The sequence below is a fragment of the Cyphomyrmex costatus genome, unplaced genomic scaffold (genome assembly GCF_001594065.2).
Source record: "Cyphomyrmex costatus isolate MS0001 unplaced genomic scaffold, Ccosl1.0 scaffold281, whole genome shotgun sequence".
In the NCBI taxonomy this organism is placed as follows: domain Eukaryota; kingdom Metazoa; phylum Arthropoda; class Insecta; order Hymenoptera; family Formicidae; genus Cyphomyrmex; species Cyphomyrmex costatus.
The window spans coordinates 2308258-2331557 of NW_017276922.1; the positions used below are offsets into that span (position 1 = coordinate 2308258).

A 23300-nucleotide genomic window follows, 5' to 3' on the forward strand; every position below is an offset into this window, starting at 1 on the left:
GACGCGTGCTGTTTGATATGTATCTGCCAATTCCATTCTCAAACTATATCTCCTGTATAGAGTCAGTAGCGTAGTAGTATATCCATTGTGCCTTCAGTGTTTGATATTTAATTTTAGCCGCATACTAGCACATACGTTCTAGTTTATATTGATATCGGATAGAAAATAATTTAAAAGTACTAGATACGTTTAAAGATAATATTAAAAACCTGAGTTCGTATGCATTCAATGCATATACAACTATTTATTGTATTATTATCTTTTTATTTAGATTTTAAATAAAAAATAAAAATTTAATACATTTTTTTTTTTTTTTTATTAAAATATATAATCTTTTTTATTCTTTTTGATAATTGCTCTACTTTTTGTGTGTATTTTTATATTATTATTTAATACGTAGTACGCACAACTTTTTATATTTCAATAATATACAAATACTCATAAAATCGGTTAATACAATCGGTTACAATAACGATAAATCCAGTAACGAACGTTCTGCAGCAATTACCAGTTATGCTGTTACAATAAAAAGCTGTTCTGTAATTTTTTGTCGTCTGCAATTATCGTAACTAACAGACCTACCATGCCAAGACCTCTAGTATTTCAAACAATGGCGTACTATGTCACACGATGCGAGATGCCCGAAAGTTATCGCCGAACAATGCGGACAACAAAATGCCAAAACTGGCGGGCCGAGAAATAACGACGCATTTTTGCGAGAAAGCTCTCACTGGCCAGCCGATTCCGCGGCGGTTTTACGGCACATTGTGACAACCTATTTTTCTTCCGTTCATAAATACGACTGCGCTTTATATCCTATCATATCGACCTCCGCCGTCGATGTTTTTTCGAAGCAACACCGCAGGTTTAATTGCGTTTTCATGCGAGTACGTTCTCGAGCGAACGGTTAATTAGTCATTCGGTCGCGACAATGCCGCCCAAAACACAGTCGCTGCAAAATTTTAAAACTTGGCCACCATTTACGCAATACATGTAATACGCGTCGCCACCGTGGCGCGTAAATTTCACCTCGTGACACTCGTAACTTTAACTACGCGGACGCATAAGTTTTCGAGCCCGCGCGGAGCCGCGTAAACGTCGGTGCAGCCGGCTGTAAATAAAATTATTGCCGCTACGAGAGTGAAACCTCGCGACTGAGAAAAGTTTCTCGTAAAACTCTTGCACTTCGCCTGATAAACGCGATGTTCTCGCAACGTGGCAATTATCCGGACCGGAAGAGAAACGAGGCGCCGCCGATCATTGGATTGCGGCAGAAAATGTGCAAACAATATATGTATATATAGATATATTTTTCAAATGGTTAGGAAAATTAGTATCTCCCTCTATGTGTGTGTCTATCTGTTTTCAATGAAACTACTTGCTATATTGAAATACTAAAAGCATAACTAGATATATGTATATTAAACTATATGATTTTAAAACTGTTTAGCTATTCCTTTCTGAAAAAGTCTGAGATTAGAATTATTAATCTTCTAATAACTACAGTAAAAACGGTTTTCTAAATATTTTAATAATAGTAAGAACATAATTAGGGTCTAACAGGTGCACTTGAATTCGCTGAAAATAAGTGTAAACAAGACGACAACTTTTAGTTCGTATTCATAAAAAAGAGAAGAATTTTTCGATGAAAATGTCTTCCGCATGCTCGTGGTGAAGCAGTAAAAAAGAAACACCGACTAGAGAGAACAATGCATAAACTTATTAGAAGAGAAGCGGAAGTCTTGCAGGGAGCTCGTACGATATCCTCGGGGGACCGAAAGATGCAACGGTGAACACGTGGTATGCAGAGATGCTGCGGCGGCGGTAATGATAGTACTTGAAGAAAATGACCGGGATAGAATGAACGGAGCATAATATAAAAGAAAATGGAAAAAAGCTGCATCAGAGATAGATAACAAACTTAAGACGCTGGCTGATTATCCTTATTACAAGATTGAGAGGGAAAAAATGCTTTAAAGTATATACATACTGATAAAGTGTAGTATTTTGTTGCAGTAGATAACAAACTTCAGTATATTAATTGAGAAACGTTTTCATTTTTATATAGATTACAATTTTTTAAAAATATGTAAATGTACATAGGAATGTTTTTATCTTTCTCTCTTTTCAATCGTCAATTAGTATAAAAGGTCCACATGTCAATATAATGACATGGATATCGAATATATAACAGTAAAATATTTACATACTCACAAAGCGAGCACTGTCAATAGTGTTACAATATATAGTGACATTTTACGGTCAATGTTCCGTAAATTCGGTGATACAAATTCAGTGATAAGTAATAGAAACAATTTTATATCGTCGCACGAATAATTTCACATGCGAGATTATTCCCCCAAGTATCGTATGAATACCGAAACCCATCGTATCCCACCGATAAAAAGGCGGCCCCTCGAGTCGAATGCGTATCTTCGAAATCGTAAGATTGATTCGAGAGAAAAGAATTGAACGTTTTTCATCGTGTATGCGATGACAGTAATATCGAATCCATCCCCTCGGGCGAGCCATATTCGACGACGATTTCTAAGGTTTATTGCGAGGGTACGAGTTATGGTAGGGGCAATAGTTTGCGGGTGTCCACTTCTTGACACAATTACGAACTCGACCTTTTATTATCCTTCAAGAGGGATACTTTTCGTGGGCAAGGGTATCCCTTTGGTAAACAGCGCATCTCTTACCGTTTTCGGAGGTAGAAAAACCAAAGTCTCGAAAGTTAAAGGGGTAACGGCGGTCATCAAACCGCGCCAATGTTAACTTAGGACAAATTGAATGCTCCAGAAGGCAGACGGTTTAATTTGGTTTCCTACTAATTTCTGTTAGCTTTGTTGGTCCTACATGCTTTTATCCGAAGTGTAATCGATCGTTTATTGCGTTCACAAACAAAAAGAATCGTGAGAAATTTTAAGAAGAGTGTGAATTCAGTATATATATTTTTTAAACGAGTATTTTCGTGCAATTTTCTTTGAAAATTATTTCGCGACTGTATTTTGCAAAAGAATATTATTTGATTTTTTAATTATATTTGTAATAATCCATTCATAATTAATTTTGGTAATTAGCTTCACATTTTGTTTTTAATATAAAATTCACGTTGATCTTTTTAAGCGTATTAACAGTTCTATTTGTACTTCTAAAACTTAGCTTGTTAAAATATCTTAATTTTAAATATGAATTTGAAATTAATTCTGTAATTAGACTCTGATTGCAGTTTTGGTTGCAAAAACGATTCTCTAGTCTCATTACCCCAAACAGGATTGTTTTAGTTATCACGCATATAAAACAAAAAGGAAAGGGGGAAGCGGTGAAAATGTAAAAAACTTAATATGTGTGCAGCGTAAAATATAATTAATCTAACTTTAACATCTGCAGAATTTGCAAGTACCATCTTGATTTTAATAAGTATAGAGAACAATGAATAGATAACTGCTGCCACTTGCTAACGCCTTGAAACAATGGCATCGCTTCGCGGACGTTATCGCGACTCTGAATGGGCGTTGATGCTTATCGCTTTGAAGTACGAGTAACCGAGTGAATCCTCGCACGGATAGCGTCAGAACTTTGTGGGGATGTATCGTTCCCCCCAAGGGGAACGATCGCGTGCACCATGATTTCCCTCTCTGTTTTCCCAGAAATTCTAGTCCGACGTGAGAGATTGTCGGAAAATATTTTCGCCAGGTTGCCGGTTATATCAGACTCAACCGGTACAACAAGTGGCTTCATGCATAATAATCTCATGATGACTTGCGAAAACCGTAATGTAATTTTAATATATTTCTGTCTTCCTGAAGCAACGCGCGGTCTTGATGAAAAGCTTGGAACATTTTTTCAAGCTAAAATGAGACTGTCGTCGACCTTAAGGGAAGATATACATCCAGAAAACTAAAAAAATATCTACTTTTACGAATTTTTTGTGAAAATTATTAATTACTTAAATAGAGAGTTTCAATTAATATATACGTATAAAATATTGACAAAAACGCTACTTGAGTAAAGTTAATACTTCTCGCAAAAGAATTTGTAAAAATAGCATCTATTTTATTCTTTTAAGAAGTGTATGTCGTTGAAGTATCGAAGTGAGATATCAAAGTTAATGTAACAAATCGTTCTCGACGCGAAACAATGAACTATCAAATCAATGAGAATATCTACACTTCGAATATCATCAAATATCACATTGTTAGATCCCTTAGGAATCCCTTTAGGGAGTTTATCGCATGTCGATGCATGCATGCTGAGACGTGTCTGCAATCTTGCGGTAATCGGGACACGTACGCTGAGCAGTTGTTGTCACCCGAAGTGCAACGTCGCTGATTTCGAGATTGGAAATTAATGAATTAATTAGCAGTCTGTTATGCTCGTGAACGAACGTGAGAGAATAATTCGCTTCGTCGCTCACAGAAACAATTTCACGGACAGATTACTTTTAAATTAGACAACTCTTTCGCAAGTGGAATTCTTTTAATGTCATAGTAAATACCTACTCTTGCCTGATCGTTTTCTCACACACATTGCCTATTCCAATAAGTAAATTTATCCCAAAAATGCACTCCGATTTTTTCCAATTTAGTACAAATGTAGAATTACAAAGATATTTTAAATATTTATATTGTTTTTCTATTTTTGTCCATAGACGATTTTAAGAATAGTTGACTACATTTTTTAATGTTCACCCTTATATTTATGGAAATAATAATAAATAAAAAAGAAAACTAAATACAAGATACAATTTTTTAGACCGCTGATTATGATATGATCAGCGGTTTAAAAAATATGAAATTATATAGATTTGTAAAATTATTTACTTAAAAAAATATTTAAACAAAGAAAATGAAAGCGAGAAAATTGATAAATATAGTACAGAGAAAGAGAGCAACATATGTTATACAAATTATTCAGATAAATAATTTTAAATATGGCATTAATTTTATATAATATAAAATAAATTGTTTTAAATCAATTAAATAATTTAAACGGTTTAAATAAATTAATGAAATGGTTGATCAAAATTTTAAATATTGTACTGACATATAAATTATACAGGATTTTTACGTCATCGATTAGTGTATATGTTATTGATGTTAATATTTTCAAATTTCTTATTAATTTGTTAAAATATTTTGTATTTAAGCGAATTTTGCAAATCTGATGTTGTATTTGTAACCAGCGGTTCAAAAAACTCCTATATTTTGTATTAAATTTTATTTTTAAAATTATTATTCAATTCATAGATATGAGGGTGAAAATTGGAAGAGCTTAAAACTATTTATGGGCAAAAATGGAAAGATATATATTAAATATTTTTTGTAGTTTTTCTATATTTTTTTGGTGCCATTTTTTTAAAAGAAATTGATGAATACCTTTTGAATAAATGTACTTGTAAGTGGAACATGAACGTAGATAGAAGCCTAACTTATTTTATGATGTAATCATAAAACATCACAAAGTAAAATTCCATCGCATAAAAATTTATCGCAATATCGAAACATAATAATGCTTGTTTTTTCTTAAAGAAAAGATATTAATTTGCATTTTTGTGAAATAACATACCAGAAAGCACTTTCTTTCAAGATGTTACTCGTTTAGAAAATTTAATAATAAATCCCTATATAAAAAAGATTACAACAATATATCTTTAAATTTTATCAAATTAAATTTTAAAAGAAATTAGATTGATTTAAAAATATAAATTAAGATAATTTAAAATTGCTTAAAAAGTTATAATTACATTTTTTTAAGAGATCAGATTACAAAACTTTATATTGAGGCAATTTTGCACATAATCAACTTAATTATCAATTTAGAAAAAATCATTTAATTGGTGATACGATCTGTAAGATTATCTCTAATACTTCCTCTTCTTTTCAAGTTCCTTCCTACACCACATAATGTTCGAAAAGTATCACGAAAGCCATCGATAACTGGTAATACGGGCCATCGATCCGTAATTTCTTTAAACGACGGACGATGTTCGGCGAGAAGATTCAAATCCGTGTCGCTATCGATCTAAATTCCGCGGCGAACAAAGTGCAACCTTTCCGTTCCACAGCGAACGATACGCCATCGAATCGTCACGAGGAAATTCGTTACTTTGACGATCGTTCCTATCGAAGCTCTTTCTAACGGTGCACAATGAAATGAATCACGTTGCCGTTGTAGGCAATCGTTCGCGATTCATTTAACTTGCTAAGAGATTCCTTCCGGAAACGTCGCGGTGCGTTCCAAGTGCAATTCAGGAAAGGAAATTTTCTCAAAGAAGACCCATTTTCGGGAAAGACGTACTGTACGTAGTTGAACACAGGATTCTCATTGTGCTCTTCTTACCTAAGCTCGTCGTCGACTAGCGATCGTTAACACTCTCATAATCATTGTCGCCAGTTGTGCACCATGAAACCAAATGGCGTACATACCGACCCATTCAAACTTATTTACGACATTTCTCCTCGATTCCGTTCACAATTTGTGCGGAAGTTTTATTGATATTAGAATATCTGTTATAAATTTAATCCTAGATATATATAACATGATCATGCAGTTAAAAGAGTATACTTTGATAAGTGCAATACTTTAATAAATGAATATCCATAAATGTGTACATGCATGTATAACGCAGAGTAAATAAATATTTAACTTTTGATTATCGGGTAAGATTTTATACCTAATATTTAATATCTTTTATGCAGTCAATAAATTTTATACATTCTATTTTTTTAATCATATACTGATTATTTCATAAAATCGCAATGTAAGACTAAATATTGATCGAAAATGTCAATATTTATTTACTAGAACAAAGAGAGAACTGGAGACTAAGCAGAATGTCTACGAATACAGAAATACAAAGAGATTAACAATTAAAATTGCATCAACGTTGATAGTACATAATTTCGCTAGAATTTGTATCTCACAATTAACACAAGTTTAACTAAACTCAATATTTAGAAATTGTCAATAATCAAGTTTCCAACTTCAAATAATTGTATTATAATTATCGAATAATTAACTCATTTCTGAACTTTAAATTATAAGTACATATTCTAAAAAGATGTGTTCGTTTCTACGAGGCTTGCATTTTCGTTCATTTCTGCAGGCGCAATCCTGGCGTGCAGATCATGCGTGGTATGCACTTGAATAATTCACGGAACGATATCATTATAAGTGCGTAAAAATGTTCAAAAAATCTGTGTGCTAAAAGAAAGCTCTGCGCGCCACATGCATGAGCTTGGTAACTTCTCGTCGTCGCTGTTATGCGTCACGGTGAAGCGGGGCTAACGGAAGGATGGCAAAAAGAGTCCGCCCCTCGCCGCAGGGACAAGAACTACCTCCAAGATATTCGAGCAATTTCAGCCGTAGGAATATTCATGAACGATGCCGCGGTTGCTGGCTATACTGTTCCGCTTCTATTCACTCTACTGACGGCTCGGTCGAGGTCAGAAGGCTTGCTTTACGAAGCAGGAAATCTGTGTAGAGATAGGAGGCCATTTGAACAAAAAAAAAAAAAAGGAATGGTTGGGGGTGGACGTGGTTTCCCGTGGAGTGGAAAATGAACCTCCCAGAGGGAGGTCGTCACTAGGGTTAAGCAGCGACATCCGCACTTCAATTAGCTGAAGTGCGTGGATTAAAGAGCTGATAATACTGTGCAATTTATCATACTAACCGCTTGTTGACCAATCAGTTTGAGTACTTGAATAAATTACGAGAAAATTAGACACACGACTGAGCAGACGACACGATAACTTATTTCTTTTTTTTTTTTTTACGTTTCAAGTCTAACAAAAACTAAATCGACGCACAGTTCATAGAACTGAAGAATATATTTGCAAATTTGCGCACGAATATTATTAAGCACCAAGAGCATCCGCTTTGACCAAAAATAAGATTTTTTTTCTCTTGACTTATTTAGTATGGCATGAATTTTTAAATATTCTGTATGTACGTATAAAGAATTTTTACTTGTATTAATAAATACGTGATTGCTTGATTATCAAAAAGAATAATATTCTCAGGAAAAGCAGCATCAAAAAATAAATTAACTAAATTATGTGACTTGTTACTCTTTTAATTCGTTATTTCAATCACTTGGAGCACGCTGTAATCCAGTCGTAAAGAAAAACTTGAGAAACATCTACGATACCGCTTGAAACTTTGAACCTTGTTCCTGCATTACTTTGCGTTGTGAAGCGCTTCGTTCAATCCGGATAGAAATTTTTTTTGTTGAGACAAAGAAAATGAAGAAAATCTTGTCTCATTCCGACTCTCATGACCTCGTCCGATTTTCCGGCCCACAAACGCTAACTCGCGAAGCTGAAACTATATATCGACAAACCTCTCGTAGTCGGCGACAAGAGGAAATTCGAACGGTAGTGCGAGACAATTTGCGGAATCGCGATCGCCTTGAGGCTGGGAAATCGAAAACCCATGATTGCAATTTGCGCGCGCGAACACTCCGCACGTCATCGCGTCGTAGCTGAGGACTGCTCGCATTGTCGTACGATGTTCCAAGTTTCTACGTTTCGATCACGTTGCATGTCTCGTTGGATCCTGAAGACATTTGGAAGCTTTGCAGAAATCAGCGATGCTGTAAACCATTTCATCAAACTATTATTCTAATTTATTGTTAAATTCTTGATTCTTGATTCTTGAAAATAATCAAGTTATTTAGAAAAAAGGAATAGAAACATAATTTTAAAAGTTATTGATTCTTGTTCAACATTTTTAATTGCTTATTAGTTATGAAATTTTTTTTAATTTATTGTCAAGAATTTAATTTAAAATTTTAAATGCTCAGCAAGCATAGTACGTACACAATTGTAAACTTTTCTAAGGATAAATAAAAAAGTATGCTATCGACGTATGTTGGTACATGCCGATATTGAAAAATCGTTACGCTATTTTCATGCTAGTTCAACGATGCATATTGAAGAAAACTTGAAATACAGTATTCTTGGTTATACAAAATTTTTATAACTATAATAATCGACTAAAAAATAAAATAAAAAAGAAAGCAGACTGAGAAATAATTCGTGGACATGACCTTCGCGAAAGATTTCGATTTTTTTTATGCAATACTTCTTTAGTTTTGTCATGTCATTAATGTGGTGACCATCAAGCTATTCGTTAATAATAAAGTACAAACGAATGTGACGGCAAACAAAAGAGGAGCGGCAGATGTCAGGGATGACAGTAGTACTAATCGGCGATCCTTGTCCTCCACCTTCAGGTCGTCTCTTGCACCGGAAGTGTCACCGAAGGTCAGATTTACGACCGAGAACGAGTTCAGCAGGGGTCGCCCCGACCGTACATTTCAGTTCCAGAACTTTTTTGAAATTTATCGCGTTACAGTAATATCTATCACTTCGTTGACACTTGTGCCAAAAGAGGAGGAAAGCAGATCTATTTTTAATAACATGATTTGTTTAATAATATTTAGACGTAGTTGTGCAATAAAAGATACGTCTATCGCGATTTATAGCACAATATCGAAGAATAATGCGCGATTATAAGTATATTTATTTCAGCGCTCTGTTTTCATACACTCTTGCATTTTTCCCTTTTTCCAAGAACCAAAAGGTCTGCTTTGAGCGAAGAAAATATAGAAAATAACATGACAAATCTTGTATCTGTTATCACATCATTTGTCTTCCGTTAATAGCTGTTTATCTCAGTCCGTCTATTAGTCTACATTTACGCTTTGTATCATTCAATAAAAAACGATCTTTATGTGAAAATCTAATTCATGGAAAATTCTGTCTCCACCTGAGCTAAATACTGTGTTGCCTTTGCTTAAACTTTGTATTTTTGCATCATCCATCAAAATACCCATCAATAATCATTTAAGAAAAAAATAAAGATAGATCGTGGGTCAGTAAAAACGGTGCTAGCAGAATCGATTATTATGGATTATATCAACTTCTGCTTTTTGTTTCTGTACAGTCTCTTCAATTTACAATATTCTAAGATTTACAGTCACAACTATGATTGCTTAACATTTTATGTATTTATAAAATTATAAGAGAGAATTTTATTGATAAAAATAATATTCTAGACATTTTATTTCATTAAATACCTATATACCATTTAACGTATAAAACAAATTATAATACGCCATCTCTTTCCACTCTCGTATTTTTTAAAGATATATACATATATGCATCGTTTTCTTGTAATTTAAATAATCTTAGCCACGATTAACCATCACGGAAGTTTAACACGCCAGAAACACTGACAATGATGCATTTATAGTGCTGAAAAAGTACTATAAAAGACACTCGCGCCTGACAATCCTAATAATCGGATGCACGCTTGCGCGAATGAAATAAAATCGTAGAGTACGCCCCGCGTTAACGAGCCATTTAGATGGAAATTCGCGCCGTTAATAAGGTACGAAGCTCTTAGTTAGCGAACGCGAAAAGCGTCACGTCGACGGAGAGTAGATTTACGATCATACAACAAGAGGGGTAGCCATGGCAGTTCGACAAAGGTTAACCGTTTTAATCGTTCATTTTCATTGCAGGGCCACCCATGGTTCATCCACCGAGTCAAACGGTGACGGCGAACGAGGGTGAATCCCTGGACATCATCGTCGAGTTTTGTGCTCGACCGAGTTACACGAAGGTACTCTGGATATCGGAGAAGCATGTGTATACGCCGGACGCACCCTCCCGTGACGGGGTTCGAGCCCTCGCAATCGAGGTAAATTTGCATGTCTCGCTGTATCAAACATTGTTCGCGTGCTTGGCCGCCTTTGTACGGTTTCTCAACTCGCACGAGAACGCCCGTGAAATTCAGATAATCAGATTACATAAATACACTTCGTCTCTGAATATTATGTCAATTCGATAATTTGCAATTCATGCTCGAATTCACTGGCGTCGCGTCCTTTTCAGATATGTATATCTGCGTAAAATTAATTAAATTATAATAGTTTACAAATTTTGAATATTCAGTGCAAGGAAAAACAAAAATAAATAAATAGTTTTACTAGTAGTAATAGTAATTATATAATAATATAACAATAATATATGATATTTATATCCTAATAATAGTTTTAAATATTAAATAATAAATAGTTATATAAACACACTTGCGCTTTTAATGATTAACACGATTAATGATTAACATACAGTTAATAATTAATACATTAAATGCATTTTTAAACAAGAAATTAATTGAAAAGGTATATTTGAGGAAAATACGCGTTAAGTTCCGAAAGTTTATCATCGTTGTAAATTACATCTCTTGCTATAAATTGCAGAAAAACAAGTTTTTTATTGCATCAAAATAATTCCAATCTTCATAATCTGATCAGTTTGTTTCCCTCTGTAAAATATATTTTTCTCATGTATTTGCACGTAACTAATTTATTATTCTTTTCAAGCATGCTTCAACGGTCGCGTTTTCACTTTACAGAAGAAAAATAATTACGAATATCAAAATATAGAAATTGTGAACTTTGCTTTATGAATAAGTAAATAATAAATTATATGCATAGAGAATTGTACGAAAAGGACATCAATCACGTATTCACAGTTTGTAAATATTTGTCATTCACATTGTGTAGTGATATTTAGCGGTTTAGTACAATATATTTATTTATTGGAATATTTTCCTTATAAATGTAACGTAAAATGAGATGATGTTTTGTCGCAGTATTTGAAACAACTAATTGATATTTCTATCAATCATGCTGTAATTACATGCATTATAATTACATACATTAATGAAGGCTGCATTGCTTTCTACTTGCTTATTAGGTCAGTTCTTTCTCTGCAAAACTGGATAGCAGAATTTTATTAAAAGCTACGATCTGATTTACTCTGTTTTGCGCGGATGATTTTCTTTTTTTTTTTTTTTTTCGACAATCTCGTGCTCTCGTGCGCTGTAAAAATACCGCGCAAAAACGCAATTCGCGCGTTCTCTGAAAATCTGTCGTCTTTCGTAACACGAGGATGACGTTTGTACCCGCTCGGGGATTACATACACACTTCCCGGGGGGAGGGGGGGGGGGCGTGGTTAGTCCTTCGACGCGAAAATTATGTCGCTATCCCGGCGTGGACGTTCGCGCGATATCCGAGGCATTGCGATGCGACTCGGCATAGCAGAGGGAGAAAGGTACCGAGAGGAAGCTTGGGAACGGCCACGCTCGCCTTTTGCTTGCGAGAACGACGACGAAGGGTAGCGAGATGAAAGGGATGCGGATAGAAATGGTGACGAGATACTACGGGGAATGTATGCAGGCCGGTTTGCGCGTATGCATATACGCGCGCTTATTTCATTTCCACAGTCGGAGCACTTCTTTTTCCGCCCGAGCGGAGACAGAATCCGCGCGCGTGCGCGCGCGGAGGTAGTCGCATCATAAAGGACGGATTAACCATTTTTCCAGGAGTGCCGGGCGGACACGAACAATGCGACGGAGCTTTGCGAAGGATTTGCCGATGCACCCGGTGTTGCGTTTGTTTTTATTAACGTTTGATCCTCTTCGCTATGTGAGCGCGATAAGGACGAGCATCCGATTTCGCGGTGCGAGTAACGATTGGCTCGATCGATTCCATTGAAAATTGCAGACTTTATTGGGAATCACGACGATGCGAGCGCAATGTAGTGTCGTGTTTACATTACAGTTAGCGACGTATCTCGCGCATTCACAGATAATATTTGTAAAATATAGGTATCTTATACGGATTATAGCATCCACGCGCATTATTCTCCGCAGCGTTGTACTTCAAATAAAAAAGTGACGAATAAAACTAAGCATCAAACGTTACAAGCGATCTACAAAAAGAAATAACGTGTCTACTAAGAAATGATAAAAAATGTAATTACAGTTTCCGGATGGTGCAATTTCTTTCTGATTATCGAATATTACGATAATATTATTGGATATTATTAAGATATTTTTGAGAATATACTTCGTACGCAAAATATTTTCATAGCGCCGCTTACATATCGATCTTCTTTTCGCAATGGTGTTCTGTTGAAAGCTATTACGTACCGTATAGAGACTTTTCAAAAACTTTTGCACAGCATTGAAAGGTGATTTTATTGCAGAAAAATCACATACAAACTGCGAATACAGAACAAAGTCAATAATTGATAATTAATAATCAATAAAACGTTTATATTTTCGTAATTAAAAACATTTATTAACAAGAAGGTTTATTACTTATTAAATAGCTTTATTGCTGCGCTGAATCGAAAGACTATATGATTGCACTGTTCATGTAAAGAAATTTAAATGTATTTACTATATTACATTTACATATACTATTATTTTCGTGAGAAATAAAATATGAATGTACATATGTAATTCACAGAAAAAAGTTAACGCACAATTTACAACTATTTTATTATGTTTGATGTTATTACATATGTTTGTATATATAATAAATTAACTCTCCAAACAAGTTGAAATCGTGTTATAATAAAAAAATTTAAAGAGAAAAGCCAAAGTTACTAAAATACATTTAAAATTTTAAAAGGCGCAAGAAGAAAAATTCAGAAGAAGTGACAATGGAGTAAAGGAATGTTAAATATGTTAGTAGATAAGAAGAAAGGAGAACGAAGGTAAAAGAAACTGGAAGTAAAAAGAGTATAAATGAAATAGGGGGTAGAAGTTTACAGAGAGAATAGGCTAATGGAGATAGAGAAATGCCAAGAAATCTCGATAGAAAAAAACTCGAATAGACAAAGTAGGATACGTTAGTAAAGGAATACTGAATAAAGTAAAGGAAACGAACGGCGAGATAGTTTGAGAGGGATAAAAGAAAATTGAAAGTCACAGAAACTTAGAATGTATTAGCGGAGAAAGTTTGGACAAACTAAAGGAAGAAAGAAAGGGAATAAAAGGATAAGGGTAAGAAGAATAGAGCGAAGCCAATAGCAAAACCAATATGATGACGTGGTAAAAAGGATAGAGATATGTATGGTGGGATGATAAAAAAGACAGAAAGATGTAAAGAGATATGAGAACAACAAAAAGAGGAAGACAGGGAGGAAACAAGCGAGACGTCGGGATGATTCGTAAAGAGGGATGCGGAAATGGAAGGTGGGATGATGCGGACAGAGCTCGTGAATAAAGAATACAAAAAGAATGGATCGACAGATGGGGAGTGCGGGCTACTGTCGTGCCGAAAAGGTGGAGGTCGGAGGATGAGAGGAGGTCGAAACGCGGGATTAAATGGAGTAAAAAACTGCCGATTCCTTGCATGCGAAAAACTCGCAAGATCCCCCCCCCCCCTACAGCGACGACGACGAATCCTCCGTCTGCTGGGAATCGTAGCGACGAGATATATTGCCGTAAGATGACGTCAGTTTTGCCAACGAATAGTATGGGTCTCCGATTCAATTACGTATTTCTCCACGGCCGCGTTATCGATAAAGTGAATGCCAAAGAAGCGCTGTTGCCTCGATATTAAAAGGTCACAATGACATGCCTATATTCGATCGGTTCTGTGCGAGTAAAGTGATGAAGTCTTTCATTATGTGCATTCTAGTTGTGTACTAGAATAAGATTAAAACAAAATTATCACAAATCGTCAAATATATATTATGATCCCTTCAATGTCGCAATAGCAGAGAAATATCAAATGATGTCCTGTGTAATTTAAAAGTTGATAAATATTTTATATCTTGGCATATATAAACGCGTCTTTCTCTTTTCATTACTAAATAACCATTTTAAATCAAAGATATTGATACGACAGTTAGAGATTATCACGTTTCGGCTGAATATATATGCATTACTAAATCATTAAGTTGTTAATAATTCAAGATGTTCAGTGTAAATTTAAAGCATTTGAGATATTTAATATTTAACACTTTAAAATGAAATTTTGATATTAAATTGGCAATACAAATATCGGAATAAAATATTTTCACAATTAATTTTTGTTTTTTATGCTTCCTTTTTCAATTTGACTTGGCCGTATATAATATGTTAATAATATACTATATCTTTTTTCATATCTTTAAAAGATCAAAAGATATTGAAACTATAGAAAATTTAATACTTATTGCAACAAAAAAGGTCATATTTTAGAACATTTTTACATATATTTAATGATAGAATGGGAACTCAAAAATCTGAAATGTATTCGATTATCTAATAATGAAGCAAATATTCACAAATCTTAAGTTATACAAATATTTCCTTAAGAGAAAATTTTATCTTATTTTTTGTCATTATTTCATACAAACCATCTGTATTGCTCTTCTATTAAGGTCAATTATCTCATAAACCGAAAGTTCCGTAGACCTATGATCGGCTTAATACGATTGATTTTTCCATGAACAAAGAAACAAAGTCGAAGAAAGAGGAGTCATTATAGGTACTAATGCGGAAAGTAATAAAACGTATTTTAAGGGAATAAAAGACGAAGAAGATGGAGAAGGTGGGGTGTCTAAGAAGAAGCAGTCGAAGGTAAGATGGATAATTGAAGCGAGAACGTAGAACGACGCCGGAAGTTCCCAGTTTGCTCTCGCCGGAAGTTTTACGTGAAAGTTTAATCGTAAAGACAGAGAGAGAGAGGGAAAGAGACTGTGCCCGATAAGGGGACAACTGGATGGACGTTATCGAATCGCAAGTTAATGAGCATTATGCGATAAAAACGTCTTAGACTGGAGCATGACCTGCGGCAACCAGATCCCAATGTTTAAAACGCTATGAAAGCGCCATAAAAACGTCTTCGTAAAGATCTTCGCGAGCACGAGTTTGTGGTACCGTCACTGTGAATTGTAGATGCCATTTTACCTTGGCTCGTTACCCTGCTTCAGCTTGTTAAAGAAAAACTTTCGGAATTCTCTCTATAGCGTTTCGCTTGACATCTTATCAGGGAACAAAGCGGTTTGATATGGGTCAACCTCAAGCAAGCTCGTTCCTCGCAACCCGTTACTCTGTGAGCAAGAATTTCAGTCAACCCTTAAGAAAAATAACTTTCATAGTGAAATATATATGTATCATAAAAATATCATACTTACAATTAGTATACTGAAAAATGTAATAAAAATTAGCGTTCAATAGCAACGTTAGAAAAAAAACATGTATACTTTTTTATATTATATTTATATATATTATATAATATATTTTTATATATTCTATTTTTAAACAAAATTTTAACTTTTAATATATAAATAAATTTAAAAAAGAAAAAGATAGAAGATTATATTTTAATAATCAAAATAACTGTTATTTAAATATGAATATTAAATGAATATGAACATCTTGTCTTCCTAATTCCTTTATATACTACTGAACATATTGAAATAAAAATGTTTCACAACCCCTTTAGCGCTTCTCTAGAAATGGAAGAAGACACGCGCACGATAAAGGAGCAATTATTCATATTCTTTTTTATTTTGTTCTTTTACAGGACGGCGGTACGGAGTCATGTTACAGGACGACCTTGCGTTTCGAGACGATTCAATCGTCACACACGGGAGAATGGTTGCTACTGGTCCGTTCATCAGAAGGGATTGCCGACGCTTCCGTTTTACTCAACGTGACACGCGCTTCCGGTTACAGCCATGCCAACATCCGATCGGCGAGTATTACGTACCTCCTACTCTGCCTGATCCTACAAGCGATCTTGCGGGAATACCGTCGTTGAGGCGACCGTCCGATGAAGATTTAGGCGGAAGAAACTTTGGCAAAATTCCTAGCTGTATGGAAAGCTCGTACGTCAGCTTCCCCAATGACGAGAGAAAAAGGGAAGTCTCTCTGTACATAATATCGAAATTCTTTTCTCGAAAGAATTTTCCCCGCGCGATTCTCGCGTCAACGAGACGCACAATTTGCCCGATATGCCGTGACACGTCACTTGCGTGTCTTCGACATAATACGAATATAATGAAACACTATAGGGATGGGAGTTCCGCCGACGCACCTTTAGCGCGAATTATTACGGCCTTGGTGTTCCTCGGATCTCGTAGCGGGTCCTCTTGTTCAACTCTAGAACGCGGATTTGAAAAACGCGTTTACAAATGTATGATCGCGCGAAAGCGCACGAGCCGTTGCTATGTGAAATCTTAGGCAAACTTGCGTCCGCTCGAATGAGTCCCCGTGCGATCGAAACACGATTAAAATTCGATTTCTCTGGCCTTATATATAAGAATAGCGGAGGAGTGAGAGAGAGGAGAGGAAGAGAAGGGAAAGGATGAGATCGCGCGGGCGATGAGATACGTATTTATATAGAATGAAAATTTGTAAACTACGAATCCGCGTATACACACGCGCGTGCACCGACAGTCGCGCGATACGCCATACGACATGTATATACTTGTATAGTGGTAATAAATAAATAAACTGGTGTTTACGAACGGTGTTCCCGCGCGTAGGGATCAGGACTAAATAAAGACCAATTCTTTTTTTCCCCTTTCTTTCTTGCTACTCGAATTTCTCGCAAATGAAAGATAACGAAATATAATCGTCAAATTGTGACCGAATAAACTCGGATAGATCGACTTTGAGCCGAACTGTAATCTATTAATATTGCGAAGTGAACTTGCGATGCGCGAATTCGACGAGCGATACTGCCCGTATTAATAATGAAATAATAAGATTTTTGTGCAGGCAGGATGATGTGATGCAGGAAACTAGAAAGCTAATTGCAAATTTTAACTTTTAATGAGGGACATACGATTTTCTGCACGTCCAGGAAAGTGTATGGGTACGCCAACGGACGGGAAAAACTTAATTGTGCAACGTCAAATATTCCCAAAGATAGGGCGACTAAAATAAATTGTTGTATATTATTTAGAGTAAATAGAGTTTGATAGTATGTATATAGTGATTGTAAATGCGTAGGCTATCGTACGCCCGTACACGACGAATTATACAGTGACGCTGTTAGAGATATATTTATTATTCGTTGATATATTTTTATAAAGTTTTATTTAGCCATAAGTTCTCGTTCGCCTTTTCCCCCTGAATCTCGTTCGCACGATCATAACTGATCACAACGCTCATTTCGTTGAGTGAGGCAGAGAAGCAAAGCGACAATGACGCTTTGTGCTGAGAACTTTTCAACGAGAACCTTACAATAAAATACACTGTGTCCTATGAACGTCCTAAATTGAATTTAGCTGTAGTTATTGTAAGAAACATGGACATTGTTGTTTCTGCGATACTTTGATCTATCTGATTGAGAACGGAACGTAGCGCGGCATAGCGACTCCGTTCCAATCGATTCCGCTTCTTTCGTTACCTTAAGGTAACTTTTTTGTAAATTTGGTGGTTCCTAATTTTTGTAAAAATATAGAATTTGTACTCGGCTTACCGACGACTAATGTTAATCCTTGTCGCCGGTACGTCTTATTCGCGCGCGTGACCGCAGTACTATCTATAGATACGAAATAAACATACCTGATGTCTTCACGTTGATTTAGTCGACTTCGACGAACCCGAGTTTTCTTTTCAGATCGCTAAGGTGTTACAAGTAAGCAACGTGGTGTAATCGTTGTACCCAATGATGCCTAAAAGTCCAATAAATGATATTTACAATAATCACAGTGTGTACATTTGTGATATTTCCTGTATCATGATCTATTTTCTCCATTATTTCCTTTTTTTACTTTAATTTCCTTCTTTACCTCTTAAACTCTAATACCTTTTTAATTAAAAAAATTCAACACAATGCATTACGTTGTGTGATTTAGAAATTAGAGATCATTATTTATTCCGTTCAACCAGATGCTATTAAAATTTGTCATTTTCAACAAGTCGTCTGTTTGAGAATGATCAATTATGTGATAAGATTGGTCCAATAAAGGAAAGATTTTTTTTACGAGTAAAAGAATTATAAAACTTTGAAGGATTTCTTTGCAGATTGTTTGCAAGAAAAACACAAATTGGGTCTCTCTAATCAAATAAGATAAATCTGGAGGTTTCATATAAGTTCTAATAAGTGAAAGGAACGAAGCCACAGATACAGACGAATTACTTTTATAAAGAAATCAACGTAAAAAATTCTTTCAGCCAAACGTGACCGACTTTACAGTCATTTTCTTTCAAATGGTTTTTACCTGTGGTTTGAACTGCGACATTTGAGATCCAGTCTATTCTCTATTACTTTTACTTCCGACTGCTTTCTGTTATTCCACGAAGTATATCTGTTTTTATATGAAAATGCGTTATAAAACGTTAATGAAAATACTAATTGTTGAATCTTAATAAGTCAATTCTCTCTTCAATTTATTAATCAGTTTGTCAGTTTATAATTATTTGCGCATTTACGTTTAATAAATCTGATTAATTGTGATATAAAATGATATTTATAAATTAATTAATATATTATATGAGAGAAAGAGAGAGAAAGAGTTCATTAATCTTGCTCTTTTCAAAGTTCGCATTCTGCGGACGTTCGACCAATTCAAAGAAACAAATAAAAATATTTTTTTATTTGGCATGTCGTTGTCATTTGACAACGTTTCACATTAAGAAATGAGTTCTCTTTTAAATTGCATTTAAATATAAGACTGGTCTGGCGTCAGACCACAGCGCAATATATCCACACATCACATTTGAAAATGTTCCTCGCTAAATTGCACCATGTCGGAATTCGGCGGCACGTGAATTGGCCGCATTATGTTCCGCCAACACATACATACATGTATATGTAATACATATATATATATATATATAATGTGTACTTTAATACATATATACATATGTGTGTATAAAATATATATATATATATATATGACGATGAAAATAATTTAATTCGCAATACCAACACACGCAGTGTAGCGAATGCACCAACCAAGTCACGTGTAACAGCCGCGTTAACTCGCGCATACACATATATATATTTCTCGGCTTAAATATAACGAGCTTTCGCTACGAACATCGCGGTAAAGGCAGCAGGACGAGAAAGAGGAGGAAGAGGAGGCAGTGGGTTTCAGTTTGCAGGAAGCCTAGGATCGTTTCACCTTTTCCTCCGCGCACAGCAGAACAATCCGGCTTTGTCTCATGGAAGCGCGCGGTGGAAACGCGTTTCCTACGCCACCACTACCACTTGGCCACAATTTCAGCTTTTTAGACGTTGCCGGCAGATTGAAGAAGCTACGAGCACTAAAAGAAGCAAAATGATCGTTCAGGTCGTTCTGCACGACAGGGACTTTCAAGTCTCACAATAAGCTGGCCCACCATTAATGATAATTACGCCGTTTGCGAGAGATTCGATTAATCCCGACAATCGCAATTAGATTTTCACAGAACAACCGCCAGACATTTATCCATTCATCGTCTTACTACGTTTCACTGAATATTTCATAGACTTCTCCAATATTTCTTATCCGATCTCTTGATCGTTTCGCTTGACGAATACAAATGATGGCTATGACAATGCGAATTGATTGTGATGACTGAATGGTCATAAAAGCAATATACGCTCAGCGTGGATAGAATAAAAATGCATTTCTTCACAACGCAATTGGCTATTTAAATTGCATAACGTTAAACGTTTTTTATTCGATTTAGATCTGTTTGTATCAATGTATAATAATTTAATTTTAATCTCGATTCAACTAGTTCTCCATCTCTTTCTAGTTTTAAAAATTAGAAGATGAAAAATAAGTTGTACCGAAGTTAAAGTTAATCCATGTTGGTAAAAATGGTCATTAGGCTCATTTCTATGTAGATTAACTTTAATCACGGTTTAATTTATCTTTTTCTTAGAATTAGAATTAGAAGAAGATATAAAATATCTTCTTTTTTTCTCTCTGTATAATCTCAATTAAAATTAATCTATATTGTGTCAGTACGTGCAACTTATTGTGTAAAAACTATTTTATACTAAAATAATAACCGACATAAATGCAAACAATGTATAATAAAAAAAATTTCATTTTTCTTTTAACACATATTAACATACAATTTTTGAGGTATCTAGATTTCAGTTTCTTCTATTAAAATCCTCGATTTTCTAAGTAATCTTTGATAAAAGAGAACGACATGCAGAGAAAAACATTTGTAAAGATTCTCGTAAGTTGTGTTCCTACAAGCCGTATATTTGTGCACCGACGCAGCATCGCATTATCTCGGGAGATTTGAAACTCGTATGGAGAAAATTATGTTCGGGATTTCCGTGGCTGAGTCGGCGGCTTCTTGCGATCGTCCCTGTCCTTAATCTTACCGAATCGATCCTACTAATACATAATGGATCCCTAAGGTCTGTGATCCGAAACTTGTCCAATCAAATTAATGGCGTCGACAGCACTTTTTCCTCTGCCTTTTCTCTTTTTCTTTTTTACTAAATTAATATTACAAGAAGATAGTATAATACGTAAGACCAAATCTTTGTATAACGAAGTCTACCATATAAAGATTTTTCTTTAGCTCTGAGAAAATCAAATAAGATAACTTTTGTAATTTATTATATTGCTTTTAGAAAATTAAGACATAATATGCTTTTCTCAAATCGGCAGATTAATTTAATAATCAATTAGGTGAAAAAAAGTATATAAAAATATACAGATAATAAAGCATAAAAATTATACAATGGTTTTACAATGGAAACACATTCTTTGCACTTATCATTCAGATACATTTTAATATACATTTTAACAGTATAAAACCGTCATATTAAAAATTAAAAATTACAGTTTAAGCTCTTATAATTATTAGGTCGTTTCACAAATATAAAAGGCGTCCCATATACAATCCTTAAGAACAAATTCCTAAGATTATTTTGAGACAACAATTTTTTAATATATCCAGATTTTAATAATTTTTAGTTACAAAGTATTTAAAATCGGTCATCTAATAACAATATATGTATACATAGAAAACCTAATATCTACACATAGAAAATAGATTTACACATAAGTATAAAATAATTTTACAAAAGTAAAAATAATCTTAATATTTTTAGATATATGCTATATAAATGTATTCTTAGTACATGTACCCAAGTGGGAATTGAATACCGGCGAGATACTGGCCCAGTACCAACTTTTAGTATTCCGGCGTGATATCGGATGCCAGTATTGGTATTGTACTGATGTAATACTGGGATGATAGCAACGGGCCAAGACTCGAAATACACTACTCTTATAATACGGGATTACGGTGTCGTAATGTTTCTAAACGTCGGTACCATTATAGTACAGTATTACAATACGGGATTACAGTACCACAATAATACCGAAAATCAGTACACATATTGTACCTAATGCAGTAACAATATTATACCAAAAATGGTTACCGAATCATAATGCTGCAGCAGTACTAACAATGAGAAGCCAGCATCCCTAAATGTGAATTTTGATAAAATCATTACTGCATTCGTTTGTCCACAGTTTGTCCACGTTTGTCCATCCGTTATTTTCATTTGTCCACCCTCCAAAAAAAAGTTATATAAAAAAAAAAATTGAAGTACCAAGTGATTATTTTTCATTATTATGAAAAATATAATAATAATAGGGTGGACAAACGAAAATAATGGGTGGACAAACGTGGACAAACAGTGGACAAACGAATGCAATAATGATTTTATAAAAATTCACATTTCGGGATGCTGACTTCTCAGAGCTGCTCTGAGAAGTCGGAACCGCTAAATGCGAATTTTGGTAAAATCATTATTGCATTCGTTTGTCCACTGTTTGTCCACGTTTGTCCACCCGTTATTTTCATTTGTCCACCCTCCAAAAAAAAGTTATACAAAAAAAAATTGTAGTACCCCCAAGTGATTATTTCTCATTATTATGAATAATATAATAATAATAATAGGGTGGACAAACGAAAATAAGGGGTTATATACATACAACTTTATATTGACAAAAAATGAGGCCGTCAGTTGTCATTATTTAAAACTGTATTGAGCGAGCAAATTTAAGTGACCTAATTCATTAACTTTAAATAGTTACGAAAAATTATATGGAAATGTTTATGTCAAAGGAGCTTGCTCTTAAATGTTGTTTAATCATCTTTATCGAGCACTTTATATATAGTTTTGTACATAAACTATTGTTACGTTATTTTTTAATACGAAAACAGATTTTTTTATGTTCAAGATAAATTTAATGAAGTTGCTATTAAAAATTCGCAAAAATTGCTAACGATTAATTGTTCACTATTGAGATAAGCAACGCATTTGTGTTATTAATATTTTTTTAAATTTGCCAAATAATTCGTAGTTTACACTATTACTTATATTCTTGAGTTATTTAAGTTTGTATATAGAGTAGATGCGAGTTGTCTCTTCCTTTCATGTTATCTTGCCCAAGCTTTCGCGAAGCTCCATAAAGAGCAACTTCAAGAATATGCAGTTTAAAGTCTCGCGTTA

The 23300-nt window shown here is 34.6% G+C and overlaps 1 protein-coding gene across 1 annotated transcript in view; it reads left to right on the forward strand.

The window, feature by feature from the left end:
- Window positions 1-17275, forward strand: part of tei (irregular chiasm C-roughest protein teiresias) — a 224663-nt gene extending 207388 nt beyond the window's left edge. Inside the window, exons 9-10 of the mRNA XM_018541287.1 lie at window positions 10535-10713; window positions 16389-17275. Of these exons, the coding sequence (XP_018396789.1) occupies window positions 10535-10713; window positions 16389-16625 (416 nt within the window). The 3' untranslated portion in view covers window positions 16626-17275. The remainder of the gene's footprint in view (window positions 1-10534; window positions 10714-16388) is intronic.
- The last annotated feature ends 6025 nt before the right edge of the window (window positions 17276-23300 follow it).